Source organism: Gigantopelta aegis, chromosome 6 (assembly GCF_016097555.1).
Source record: "Gigantopelta aegis isolate Gae_Host chromosome 6, Gae_host_genome, whole genome shotgun sequence".
Taxonomy (NCBI): Eukaryota; Metazoa; Mollusca; class Gastropoda; order Neomphalida; family Peltospiridae; genus Gigantopelta; species Gigantopelta aegis.
In genome coordinates, this window is record NC_054704.1 from 79,030,486 (window position 1) to 79,045,710 (window position 15,225).

The 15,225-nt window shown below is 37.4% G+C and overlaps 1 protein-coding gene across 3 annotated transcripts in view; it reads right to left on the bottom strand.

The window, feature by feature from the left end:
- LOC121376007 (terminal uridylyltransferase 4-like) overlaps positions 1-15,225 on the bottom strand; it is a 47,221-nt gene that overhangs the window by 3,049 nt on the left and 28,947 nt on the right. For 2 of the 3 annotated variants that reach the window (XM_041503763.1, XM_041503762.1), the window contains exons 21-25: positions 11,563-11,657; positions 10,498-10,622; positions 6,435-6,535; positions 5,575-5,723; positions 1,516-1,953 (exon numbers count right to left, since the gene is read on the bottom strand). In XM_041503763.1, coding sequence (XP_041359697.1) covers positions 1,516-1,953; positions 5,575-5,723; positions 6,435-6,535; positions 10,498-10,622; positions 11,563-11,657 — 908 coding nt within the window. Of the gene's footprint in view, positions 1-1,515; positions 1,954-3,568; positions 3,611-5,574; positions 5,724-6,434; positions 6,536-10,497; positions 10,623-11,562; positions 11,658-15,225 lie in introns of those variants that run through there. The other variant, XM_041503764.1, reaches the window with a different exon arrangement.

The following is a 15,225-nucleotide window of genomic DNA, read 5'->3' on the forward strand; positions in this document are numbered from 1 at the left end:
AGGAAGGAAATACATGTTTTATTCAAGGATGCACAACACATTTATTTATGGTTATATGATGTCGGACATAATATGGTTAAGGACCACACAGATATAGAAAGAGGAAACCTGCCACATTTTTCCATTAGTAGCAAGGGGTCTTTTATATGTACCATCACACAGACAGGGTAGCACATACCACAGCCTTTGATATACCAGTTGTGGTGCACTGGCTGGAACGAGAAATAGCCCAATAAAAAACAAATGAAGGATGGGTTAGATCCTACAACCCAAACACCTCAAGGTAAGTGCTTTACCAACTGAGTTTGATCCCACCCTGGATGAGATGAAAAACAAAGAACAATCCCGATAGGTCTACCAAGGGAGATTGACCCGACAGATAAACCAAGGGAGATCGATCCCGACAGGTTTACCAAGGAAGAGAGATCCTGACAGGTCGGTCTACCAAGGGAGATCAATCCCAACAGGTCTACCAAGGGAGATCAATCCTGACAGGTCTACCAAGGGAGATCGATCCTGACAGGTCTACCAAGGGAGATCAATCCCGACAGATCTACCAAGGGATATCGATCCCGACAGGTCTACCAAGGGAGATTGATCTCGACAGGTTTACCTAGGGAGATCCATCCTGACAGGTCTACCAAGGGAGATCAATCCTGACAGGACTACCAAGGGAGATCGATTCTGACAGGACTACCAAGGGAGATCGATCCCAACAGGTCTACCAAGAGAGATCAATCCCGACAGGTCTACCAAGGGAGATCAATCCCGACAGATCTACCAAGGGAGATCAATCCCGACAGATCTACAAAGGGAGATAGATTCTGACAGGACTACCAAGGGAGATCGATTCTGACATGGCTACCAAGGGAGATCAATTCAGACAGGATTACCAAGGGAGATCAATTCTGACAGGACTACCAAGAGAGATCAATCCTGACAGGACTACCAAGGGATATTGATCCCAAAAGGTTTACCAAGGGAGATCGATTCTGACAGGACTACCAAGTAAGATCAATCCTGACAGGACTACCAAGGAAGAGCCATCCTGACAAGTCTTACCAAGGGAGATAAGTCCTGACTGGTCTAAAAAGGGAGATAAATTGTACCACTCGCTGCACATAAGGCACTGACTCTACCACTGCACTAGATCTTGACATGGAGCACTGGTTTTAATGGGAAATAATCCAATAGGTTCACAAAGAAGAATTTAATGGTATTTCATCCCACCTAAAGAGAGCACTATACCACTGGGATATGTCCTGCTCCACAAATTACACCTTAAATTAGGCCACACATATTATATTTGTGATGCAATACAACAGACATTATTCGACACATGCAGTTCAAGAATTAATCTTTAAATTTGACACATGCTGTTCAAGTAATAATCTTTTAGTCATTCTCTGTGTTGCTATATCAACAAAATATATTTTTAAAAGGTTAGGCTTAGTAGTCGTCTAACATATATTTCGACAGAAAACATGCAAACCTAAAAAATAATTAACTAATTACCTGCTTCGACTGGCTCTCCACCCTGCCACCATTGTGACCATGGAATTCCATGACTGGTGATCCAGTCAAAGCAGAAGCAAGGCTATTTGAATTTTCACTCGGGATGTTACTATTCAACATGTATAAGGGAGCACCGCTTGCCATACTCTGGTGATTCGAAGCTCTTGTCATCGACTGGACGTTAATGTTACTGAATGTTTGTGCAGGATATGAGTTGTAAGTTGACTGGCTTTGGTGCTGAAATGATCGTCCAACATTTGGTGTGTGATTTGAATGCGGTGGGTAGCCCTGTGGGGCCTGCATGGGGAACTGTTGCGGCGACATGCCGCGCATTAGCTGGGCTGACTGAGGAGCACGAGGTTGAAGCAAGACCTGCCGGTGAGGAGGGTCGAATAGGAAGGGGACTGGACCAAACCCAGCTGATGGAGAAGATGAATTCTGAAAATGAAGTGAAAAATCCAATTATGTTAACAAGTTTAAAGTTTATTTTGTTTAACGACACCGCTAGAGTACATTGATTTATTAATCATTGGCTAATGGATGTTAAAGATTAGTTAATTTTGACATATATACTTAGAGAGGAAACCAGCCACATCAAGGTTTTTTTTATATGTACCATCCCAAAGACAGGGTAGCACATACCACGACCTTTGCTAAGTCAGTTGTGGTGCACTGGCTGGTACGAGAAATAACCAATAGGTTCATCAGCTGAAGTTGATCTTAGACCGACCGTGCATTAAGCGAGCGTTTTACCACTGGACTAAGTCCTACCCTTTCAGAACAACAAACCCAGCTTTTCAATGATGGATCGTAAAAAGAAATAAAGATAATCTGGATAATTCTTTTAATATTATGCCTACACACTCATAAAACAGATTTATTACATTAAATTTCCTTGCTTAAACTTGATAAAGAGATTTAAAATGATCAAATCAAAATTTATTACAACAGAACTAGCCCTATCTATTGCCTAAATTTGTCAACTGCTCATTTGTATTCAAAATCTGAAAAATAAAAATAGTATTTCTCTAATAGAACTGTTGCATAAATTAATTATTACATCTGCAAATTAGAAAAAAAGATGAAAAAGATTTCATTATCTTAGTATGATGCCTAAATACACATCAGTATTTAAACTTTAATGAAGTGCTTTCAGTCAAATAAGTGTTTTTGTTGTTGTATTGTGTGGGGTTTTTGTGTTTTTGTAAAGAGAGACCAAACTCCTGTTAAAATTAATAATAATAATAAATCAGCAATATGAAAATCATACGCTAAAACCTTTTTATACGTTATATTATTCTCATACATATACAGTACATATTTATCCAACATCTGTTAAGTATAGGCTTGTAATTTTCATATCTCAATCAAAATCAATCAGTTAAATACAAACAATAAACATGTAAAGATTTAAATAATAATTAAAATAATAGTAGCAGTAATATACCAGTAACACTTGTTCTAACCATGTAGGCCCTGCAAACACATGACTAGTTTTCCAGGCAGGATTATTCCAGACACATATGTATGATACATGGTTAAAGATTCTAGTTCCTTTTAACAGCATTATAAGTTTCTAATCTGAAATTCCTATTTCTTTAAATCTGGTCAGAGAAATTATTTTTTGTGCATAATTACCTTTTGTTCAACTTTATCAAATCAAAATATTTCTAATTTTATTTTTGGAATGAGTAAGCTTTGGGATTTTTTGGCACAGGCATGTGTGTATATATCTTATTGTTAAAATAAGTCAACACAAACTTGGAAAGATGACTGATCAAAACAAAATATTTTTCAAAATGCTTACGTTGCTTTAATTTTTTTGTGGGCAGTATAATTCAGAAATTTTAAATTCTAAATAAAATTTTATACATAATGGTGATAATGAAAACACACATGAGGCCTACTAGTGTGTCTCACATACATTAACATCTGGAATAGTCCATGTGCAATTATAACAAACCAGAAAATACCCCAAAAACCAATTTGTTAATTTTATGTGCAAACTGAAAAAGAACAATAACAAAAAAGAACTTAAGACCAAGAATATTACCCTACATCCACGATTTAGATGAGCTTTGAAAATTAGTTAAAACTGAAAACAAAAAACAAATTGTTTTCCATCAGACTGTAAACAATATTCCTCAAATATTAACCATGATTTAAAGTTAATGAGTAACAGATGGATGGACCGATTAACTACACCCTAGCCCAGGTACTCTGCCATTCTAGTGATTAATATGTGAAATATTTGTAATCAGCAAACTCGAAAATGATCAATGTAATGGTATTTAAAATCAAACATACCGTAGGGTTATTACTGTATTAGAGTGGGAATCTTTGTTTTCACTATACAGTTGTCTCCGATGGCAGAGATCGATCATAACCATCCAAATGTCTGTCTAGCTCTCAAATGGCAAGAGTACTTAGGCTAATTACACACTAGCACTAAAATACCGTATTGTTCCTATTTGTAGCGCCCCCTCTAATATAAGCACCCCCTATGATCACGAGAAATGTATCATGAAATGGTACCCGTAAAATAGTAAAACTGGCTTACCTGACTGCCGACTTGCAATGATTATAATTGGTAAACAAATAAAATCCAAGCAGGTGAAGCACTACGACACTAGTATGGGCGAACAGTATGTCACACATGTCATTTATCAAATGTATGTCGCTGTTATCTCCACGCAGAATGAACGCACGACACTCCGTTAACGCTGTTCAAAACCGGAAGTACAAACATACCGGTAGGTATTTACACCGACACCGTAACACCATTGAAAAAACGGGTAAATAATAACTTCAACTAAACTGCAAACTGCAAACTGGAGTCAAATGTCAACAATTTAACTTTCAACAAGAAAACGTCACTGGTGGAGTGACTCGGCGGCAAAGCTTTTGATGTCTCAGCGAGCCAGACGCATTGACAGTTTGATACGAGGATTTTTCACACGTATTACGAAACGTGTTCTAGTACTCTAATTAGCACGCCCCCATTGTGTTTTGCATGGCGCCCGGGCGCTACAAATAGGAACAATACGGTACATTATATATTATATCCTGTCTGTGGTAAAGTGCATAACATTTTTTGTTTGTTTCTTTTTTCTTTTCTTTTTTTGTAGTGCTTTTGCCATTGGACTTAAGGCTGATAGGTAGGTACTGGGTTCACCTGCTTCAAACAAGTCAGTTTTCAGAGCTCAGTAGGTTGCCCTATATTCAGCAACAGTGAGTAGCACTAATGTTTGCAGACTATTTGACCGATTTTAAATCAAGGTTTATACCCAATTTGGAAGGCAAAACTCAAGCACTTTTCACTATGGAATTACAGTTTTCAGGAGCTTTTCCATTTACCATATTCAAATTAGTAACATTTGGTCTCATATATTTTTGTTGGTATTTGTAACAGCATATCCAACAATTTTTAATGTAATAAAATCACGCCGACCAGTAAAAACTGTGAATAATACCAGCTGACAAAAGTTTTAAATTACGAGAAAATAAATTTGAGGGAATGTAAATTTTAATATTTATTGAGCAGAAATGTGCAATTCAAGCCCATTTCACGGATTTTGACAAATTCAAGGGCTTTTTATTATGACCACTCCAATTCAAGCATTTTTCAAATCTGTATGAACCCTGCAAATGTGCTCATTTGTTTTAATGTGAAGCATGTAAACCAGTATACATGTAGCAAATATTTTTCTCCTCATCTGGCTGTATGCAGCCAATCTGTCTTTGGCAAGCAGTCAAAGTTTTTTCTCAAAATACAGTTTGTTAAACGACACCATTAGAGTATATTGATTAATTAATCATCGGTTATTGGATGTCAAACATACATGTATGTTAATTCTGAGTAGATTTTTCCATTAGCAACAAAGGATCTTTGATATATTTTATATTTGTTTCAAATGCTAAGGACAGAATTCTCAAATTTCAGATAATGTATGTTCATAGAATATATCAACAGTTAGCTAATAGCACTCAATTTGGACAAAGTTCAAGCTTAATATGTGACTTGCTGACAGCAAAATAAATATCTTACGTAACTCATACCTGCTGTGGCTTTCCTTGAGGGGTGTATTTGTTGGGAGTCATCTGTGGTCTGAAGGGGCCGGAGTTCACCCGGTACCCAGGAGATCGAGTCTGCTTAATAGGAGAACCAGCCAAAGGATGATTATACATGCCTTTCTGGGGACTGGAGACTGAAAAAACACCCAAACAAAAAACACAATCATTAAAGTAACAGACCCAAGTTTTTAAACACTATGACATAATTTTCATTATTAAAGATGTTTTTGATAATTTAAATTACAATTATATACATATTATTATTTAGAATATTAATTTTCATACACCTAAAGTCGTTCTGGTCATCCAGGTTTTTGTAATACCCCAAAATGAATTTTTGATAATTCTAAAAATGCATGTTCATCTGAAAAGCATTGGTATTTTTAGACAGTATTTTTCTGTTTAAACATATCAGAAATTGGCTTCTCTATGTTATAACCTTATCCAAATGTGTGTTGCAGGTTTGTTGATTGACTAAACTTAATGTCCATTTTCACGGGCTGAAACTAGAGTCTGCACCTTTAAATGTTATGTAATCAGAACTGGGAGATTCAAGAAGAAGAGTTACTGAAAAACACTTTATTTGGAAAATATGTAAAATACTGTAAATCCTTCAATAGAAGATTCTGTTTTCCTGGACACTCTATTCCATTTTGTTTTCATGCAAGTTGTTTTCTAACACAGTCTTGTTGTAAGATCATATTTTAAACTTTATTGCATAATTATGTAAATCACTGAGAAATAAAAAATCCTGTTTTACCTGGATTCCTTTGGTTCCCTGCATTCATACTGCGTCTATTGCCATTTTCTTATCTTAGTTATGAATGGGAATGACAAAGTTTTACCTGGATTCCTTTGGTTTCCCGCATTCATGTTGTTTCTATTGCTGTTGTCTTGTCTTCTCTCCTGGTCTTGTGCCGCTTTCGCTTTCCGCCCTCTTTCCTCTCTATAAAATGAAAATAATAACAATGCTGTCATTTCAAAAACAGCACTTTGAACTAGTAATGGTTGAATTTAAAGTTTATTTTATTTAATACCACTAGATTATTTTGAATAATTAATCAGCAGATGTCCACATTTGATAAATCTAACCTATCACACCTCAGGCAAGTGTTCTCCCACTGAGTTATATCCTGATATTAATGCTCATGACCGGCATCGGTGGTGTCGTGGTTAAACCATCGGACATAAGTCTAGTAGGTGCTGGGTTCGCAGCCCGGTACCGGCTCCCACCCAGATCGAGTTTTAATGACTCAGTGGGTAGGTGTAACACCACTACACCCTCTTTTCTCTCACTAACCACTAACAACTAACCCACTGTCCTGGATAGACAGCCGAGATAGCTGAAGTGTACCCAGGACAGCATGCTTGAATTTTAATTGGATATAATCATGAAAATCAGTTGAAATGAAATGAAGTGTGTGTGTGGTGAAAATGGACAGAATTTTGAAAATACCAATTAGTAAAAAAGTTAATAGAATAAATTAAAAAAATAAAAAGGTTACAAGCCAAAAATAAAAAGAATTGACTGCTCGGCCGAATATTTATATAATTTGGAGCATTTTAGAAGGACAGTCCAAAAGTAAATAAGAGAAAGAAGAGAAGATCGGACTATTTAATAAAAAAATATTTTTAAAGCAATTTCGACATAAAATTCTGGACACAGATCTAAAAGTTTAAAGTCCGATCGATATGTCCACGCGAGTGGCCTCGTTACGGCCGTTTGGGTGCACAGCTTAAAGGGACGAGATGGGTTGCATCCCATTAAGAAAACCCCTAGATTGACAGTCGATAGAAGTTGAAGGTGTAGTGCTGTGCTGAAATACAGATCTTGAGAAGCCGGATCCGTCTGAACGAGAGAGAGTATCAGACTAGGGTATAGTCCAGTCGTCATGGGTTGGTATAGTGGTGCGGACAGGCCCGACTCCGGAGGATACGAGATGGTATCACTATAAAGCAAGGTAAAGTCTAGAAAAAGAGTAGTAGGGGCTGGCCCCGCTTTCTATTTCTTCTTAGAGTGGGACGGTCAATCTTCCAGTGCTGCTAGGACAGGCTCGGACATGTAGAGACTAAACGCGAACAACCGTGGCATTCTGCAGAATGGCCGTCATACGAGTCACGAAAAAAACAAGTCGACAGTCAGATGGAGAAATGACGTGGAGGCAAGGAATCTCGCTAAAAAATAATCCAACCTGGTGGTGCAGGCTTTCGAAACGAGAAGCGTTCCAGCGTTCAATCAGTTCCAATGGCCGCATACATCCCAGTAGAAAACTTCATTTCGCTGACAAAAACAACGAAATGAAGGACCCCCAAGTCGAGCACACGAAAGCACGTGCAGTGTGCACAAGCGAAACAAACACGTCTTACCGCATGGAGCTCCAGACTGGGAATGAAACAGACTGAAACTGTAGGAGAATTAGAGAATACTCAATGAGCTACTCGGTAATATCGTTTATCTTGCACAAGTGAATTGATGTAGTCCTTACGGTTAACATCAGTTCACGAGTGCAAGATAAATGGTATTACCTAGTAGCGAGTTGGGTATTCTATTTATGACCCATTTTGAATATTTATCATTTTATGGAAGATATTCGAACAATACAATTAAAGTTGAAAACAAGTGACAGCTTTGTGTCATAGCTGATGACATCAGTTAGTCGTCTGCATGACTTCCACCACTGAAACTGATCTTATACACAATTAACCGTCTATAGTGAAGCACTGTCAGGGCTAGCCTTTGGTGGCTATTTTTGTTCGCCAATCTTCAATTTCTTTCGCCAATCTAAGTATGTATTCGCCAATTACATTTTGGCATTTCAGTTAAAACATTTTGTTCTTAATCTTGTTCTTTATGATAATATAGTACATGCTAAAATGTTCTTATTATTCAGTTTACGTCTTGTATGACACTGTTTTAGGGGATCTATTTTTTACTAATCTAATAATGAATGCTGCCGATGTCTATAGGGCTAGCTGGCTGTAGCCCAGTGGTAAAGAGCTCGTATGAAGTGCGGTCAGTCTAGGGCCGATCCCCGTCGATGGGCTCATTGAAGTCAGTGCACCATATATCACAAAAGAGGCAGTTTTACTTTTTGTATGCATCAGATAATGATATAACTTGTATGTTTTTCTGTAATTTGAAAGAAGCAAGTGAAATTTGATCCAATATATATGTTCCCCAAACAGATTCACCGGACGAAAATATACACTATACATATATTTTTGCACCACAAGTGTGAAATGGTAAGTACCAGTACATAATGTTTACATATTTAATAAACTAACAAGTTATATCATTCAATATCTTACGAAATGTGTGTGTAAAATGCTGAAATAAATGTAGTCCAGAACAGGACCCAATTTTTTTTGAAAATATGATGACATCAAAATAATTTGAAAATGACAAAAGGAGTTTATAAATGTCCAATTATGGAGACTTCAACAATCACATAATGTAAAATCTGACTTTTGTTTTTACTCTGCCCCATTACGTTTTGTAATGCTGACAATACTTAACACTAAAGTTATGTAACAATTGTCTCCCACCCACTTCCTTCTTTTCTTGTCACAGACATTAATTTTTTTAACAATATAAATTTATAAACATTAGATTTTCTGTTCTTATTTTGGTTTTCTTTTTCTTTTTTGCTTTATATAAAGATAAAACTCTAGTCTCACCAGATACTGTGCTGTACTCATCCAGATATTGTTCCAATGTCACAGGCCAATATGCATGTATCTTTAATCTCTTTGGCAATAAATAGATGTATTTTTTTAGAAACAAAATTACCAGACAGGCTGTTTTATTTTATGGAAAAAAAAAGTATATATATTTTTTTTATTTTTTTTAAGTGCGTTACTCTTGATCATACCATACCCCATGACCTCAGTTTGTAACTACCCTCCTAATTTACCTGTATGATTTATTACTGAATACTGTTCATAATTGTTTTGGTGTCCAACTCACCCAAAATAAAGACAAAGGAAACGTCTTTATATGTTATTGCTATCAAAACACTGGCTCACGACTGTTTCACAAGTGGAAAAATGCTCATTCAGTTTCACACCAGTTTTGAAAGAGTTGTATTTCTGTGCAAGGCGCGGAGGAATGTATCATGTTGGCGTTTATATTATATCAGTAGATACAGCCCATATGAATTATAATTTCACCATTTAATATGTTTGAAATATAATCTGTAAATGTAGAAAGTTTAAACTAATAATGATTGTATATAAGTGAGAAACAATATGTATTCCTCAACAACGTACCCACTTCGTGGAAATGAACTCAACCACGTGGCCTAGATTTACAACATTAACTGGTACGACAAAAAACAACTAATAAAATTTAAAACTTATTGTCGCTAGTAATCAAACATTTAGTATCAACAATGCAATATCTCTTAAACAGCTGGCAGTACACTATTGAATAGTAGACTGGCCCCACGAACATGCAAATAGTGCTTATTTACACCACGAAGTGGATCAACAGAACAAAACTGGTTGAAGAAACGTTTGGTTCTAAAAATTGAGATGGAAAAAATCTTCCACAAATTTGTTCGCCAAACCGAAAATTCTTTCGCAATTTTTTATTTTTTTCGCAATTGGCGACTTTGGCGAACAACAATGTGAGCCCTGACTGTTTATGACGCCAAAACGTATTTAGGGGAAGAATTTTTTTTTTTCTTTTCCTAGGTAAAAATCACTTTTCTTTCCCCACTTCTCTCTGCCCATATGAATAATAAATTAGAATGTTTTTGTACATTAAGCTAATGAAAATAACAGGCACATATGATAAAGATGAATGAAAGTGCTGAGCCAGCCTTGATGGGATTTGAACCACTATCATGAGCTTGACAGCAACTTGGATCACGGAAATATAATAAAGAGACTTTGTATTGTTAAAACCTTTCTTTTCTGTTGACCACAATATGGCACTCTTTTGCAATATGTCCTATCTTTCCACACACACGGCAGCCACGGTCGTTAGGTGGAGACCCTTCAGATAGCAACGTGCGGTCAAAGAAGTAATCCTAATAGAAATGACAACAATGATAGGTGAATACAATAAATAAAGAATAAAAAACACACAGCGAAACCTCTCAAAACTGGACCCTCTATAAACCAGAATTCCCTCAAAACAGGACGTTTTTAACAGTCCTTTTTTATGTATGAGTATAGGACAAAACCTTTGAAAATCGATTACCCCTAATAACCAGACTTTTTACTTGGTATCGTGGGTGTTCAGTTTAGAGGTATTTCACTGTAGAAGGAAACAAAGAAAACAATATTAACAAACAGAATTTTTCTATGACAACAAAAATTAGTTTATGTCCATCTGTACTATGTGAAAAAAACACCCCAAACATGTTGATAACTTAAGGTTATAAAAAACACTTGTTACAAAGGCTAGGTCAAATCATTACATTATGTATAAAGCAGTCACTATTTGACAAATCACTCTTGTTCGCACTTAATTTATTCTCACCTCATCTACACCATTGTTCTATAAAATCTTGAAACCTGAACAACTAATGCAGGGCTTCTAGAATTTTTATAAAATCCACTAGCCATGGGATCAGTGATTAAAAAATATACTAGTCACAATTAAAAATTCACTAGCCCTACTTTAAGTTAATACAATTTTACTAAATAATAGTAATAATCATATGTCACCTAAAGAGTGAGAGAGAGCTTAAAACACTAACACTGGGAGCTTGGGGTGGGGGCATGATATTCATATTTGCAAAATATACTAAACTGCTACATTTGACAAAGAAAAATTCACTAGCTGTTGGGCATGGCAATAGTAGTTATTTACTAGCCCAACATTGAATATCACTAGCCATGGAAGTGGGGCTACCGTAATCTAGAAGCCCTGACTAATGAAACCACATTTTAAAGCATATTGTGCTACTTTAAGATATTTTTCTGAAATGTGTTATGATTTAAATATGGTGGTTAAACTCTTACCGCTACTGTTACATACAACTCGTTTGTTGGCAAATTAACGGGTGTTCCATAAAGCTGTCGACCGTGAATAAGAGCCTTGAAAATATAGTTGTTCACTGAAAGTATAAAGATAAATAATTAAATTGTGCTGTGTGTCATAAACTTCTGCTATTAATATATATATATATATATATATATATATATATATATATATATATATATATATATATATATATATATATATATATATATATACCGTATTGTTCCTATTTGTAGTGCCCCCTCTAATATAAGTGCCCCCTATGATCACGAGAAATGTATCATGAAACGGTACCCGTAAAATAGTAAAACTGGCTTACCTGACTGCCGACTTGCAATGATTATAATCGGTAAACAAATAAAATCCAAACAGGTGAAGCACTACGACACTAGTATGGGCGAACAGTATGTCAAACATGTCGTTTATCAAATGTATGTCGCTGTTATCTCCATGCAGAATGAACGCACGACACTCCGTTAACGCTGTTCAAAACCGGAAGTACAAACATACCGGTAGGTATTTACACCGACACCGCAACACTCCGCAGGCCCTATATGCCTACGTGCACAGTACCATGTATTTCGATAAATCAGCTGACGATGTACGGTACGCTACGTCATTTCAACAAGAAAACGTCACTGGTGGAGTGACTCGGCGGCAAAGCTTTTGATGTCTCAGCGAGCCAGACTCATTGACAGTTTAATATGAGGATTTTTCACACGTATTACGAAACGTGATCTAGTACTCTAACGCGCCCCCTTTGTGTTTTGCATCGCGCCCCGGCACTACAAATAGGAACAATACGGTATATATGTTACTGTCAATATGTCAGACAAGTCATTTGGCCTAACGCCTGAAATGTTTAGGCATTTAGCCTAATGCCCAAGACCGTCAGGCGTTTGGCCTAATGACTAAAATTTCCAGGAATTAGGTCAAACAACTGAAATAAACCTCTAGTCATTAGGCAAAATGACTGAATGAAAAAGAATGACTTGCAATTTCATGAAAACGTTTATTTCGAAACACATCACAATGGCGAGATTGAAAGCTACATTCCATGGGTGTTCAAGTAGTGTTCTATTTATTACAGCAGTTTAAACTTGAGTGACATCTTGAATTGCACAAAAGATTGTTCTTGAAACATTTACAACGTTTTGTTTGACACCTCTTTGTCCCCCCATAGTTGCATTTCACAAACCCTTGTCCTCCTGCGGATGACTCCTTTGACACTGCTGCTCTAAGAGACGTTGTGCATTCTCTGTTCACATCATCCAACAATAGCAGTCTCTGGGGACACACATCAAACTGGTTCCTGGAATATTTGCCTTTCAGAATTCCGGACGGGCATGCTCTGGTAGACTGTCCATTGTCATCACCATCTACAATCACTCCCAGCAGGTTCCTGGGGTCACCATGGCGCCTGTCCATGGCTGGAACGGGGACTGCCACGTTGTCTCCTCCTTCACCAGCGGTCAACACAACACGACTGCGTTTGATCATCCGTTCGGCTTGCTGAAATCGAGCATCTCGGGCGAGTTTTCACTTGGCACTGATGGACGATGTCAGCACAGGAACTGCGTTCGGCGGCAACTGGTCATCCTCGGAGTTGGATGGAAATGTAGTACAGAGGTGTGTCTTCATCTGTTTTGCGCTTCTTGATCAGTTTCTCAACGTCTCCATACTGAAGGATTTCAAACTTGGACATGAGGGTTTTCTTCCTAGGGTCAACAGAGATCTTCTTTACCTGCCATTCCCAGTCTGGAGCTCCACGCGGTAAGACGTGTTTGTTTCGCTGGTGCACACTGCACGTGCTTTTGTGTGCTCGACTTGGGGATCCTTCATTTCGTTGCTTTTGTCGACAGTCTGCACCACCAGGTTGGACTCTTTTTTAGTGAGATTCCTCACCTCCACGTCATTTCTCCGTCTGACTATGTTGACTTGTTTTTTTCGTGACTCGTATGACAACCATTCTGCAGAACGCCACGGTTGTCCGCGTTTAAGTTTCTACATGTCCGAGCCTGTCCTAGCAGCACTGGAAGATTGACTGCCCCACTCTAAGAAGAAATAGGAAGCGGGGTCGGCCCCTACTACTCTTTTCTAGACTTTACTTTGCTTTATAGTGGTCAGATTCGGAATGGGCGTGTTCGAAACCCTAGTGGTATATGGGCACCTTAAACAAGTTATCATCATCATCTTTAGCTGGTCCATAATCAAGAAGTACTCTTCCTTTGGAATGTATACTCTCTTGCACGCTTGATACTTCTTAAACAGTTCTCTCTTAAAGCAATATTCTACAGGAACCTCCATGGTGGACACATACAGTGATCGGGAAACGGGAAACGGGAAACTCTTTTTACGTGCCCCTATCCACAGAGGTTCAGGCACGCCCACCACGGATTTAGCCTCTGACTTCGCCAGTGACTAACTCCGGAGCAGGAGGGGGGGGGGTTAAGTTTGAGGTGGGCGGAATTTGGAATAAAGCCATTTAGTAAGGTCGACGCGAGCGCGGACCAAATAGCAGACACTTCGTAAACTTGAAGTACACCGAGTGGGAGCCGTGCTCTGATTGGCTGAATTTCGTTTCCTCGGTGAAGCCTGTTTTTTACCTAAGTCTACAAAGAGTAACTGCATCCAAAGACATGTCTGGACTCTAAAATTTGACCCAAAATAGTTAAGACTGCTCGGCCAAAAAGTTTTTAAGGTGATTTTGAGCAATTGAACGGGCGCCGAAATAAAGTGCGTTAGACTACTTATAAAAAAATAAACATAAGAATTTTGAACTGCTTCGAAAACGTTTAAAGTCTAACTAGCCCATACAGTGATCTGAATGTGATCAGGAGCTACCGTATTTTATACCACCTATCAGCATTGACCAATGAAGCCAGTGCTCAACACTAATGAGATGTGTTTTGTAAGGATTAAACATTTCCTTGAAATCTGAATAGGTAAGTTATAGACTGTTGGTATTAAAATCATTGGTCTTTGATGCAAGAATAACACAACCACTAATCCCTACAATGAACCGATGTAAGCAAAGCATTAAACCCATTTGACTGATTGCCTGAATTGCAATCAGGCAGAATGTCAAACAACACCAACCAAAATCCAGTCATTTGGCCTAATTCCTGGAAATTTTAGTCATTAGGCCAAATGCCTGACGGTCTTGGGCATTAGGCTAAATGCCTAAACGTTTCAGGCATTAGGCCAAATAATTAGTTTGACATATTGACTGTAACATATATACATTTATTTATGCCCTATAGATCAATAATATTAATGTTAAAGACTAAATGTCAAAGTTAATGTTAATGCTAGGGAAAAAGATAATACCTATATCAAGGTTAGATAAAAACTAATCTCATAACACAAACATTTAGAGTCAAAGAGAAATATTTTAATTTATTTGTGAGGTATAAACTACTTCCATTCCAGTGACATAACGTTCAAAGTGCCAAATAGTATTTCCATATCTTTAAGTTATAGGTAGTACTAAACCAAATAACTTCTGGCTGGGTCAAAGTTCGAGGTGCACCAAACTTTTGATAGAGAAGTTAACACAACAGTCCTGTGATTGGATGGTGATAAATGTGTTGCTAAAAAAAATAACTAGTTTCATCTGGGTAAAAAATGTATACAATTTTAAT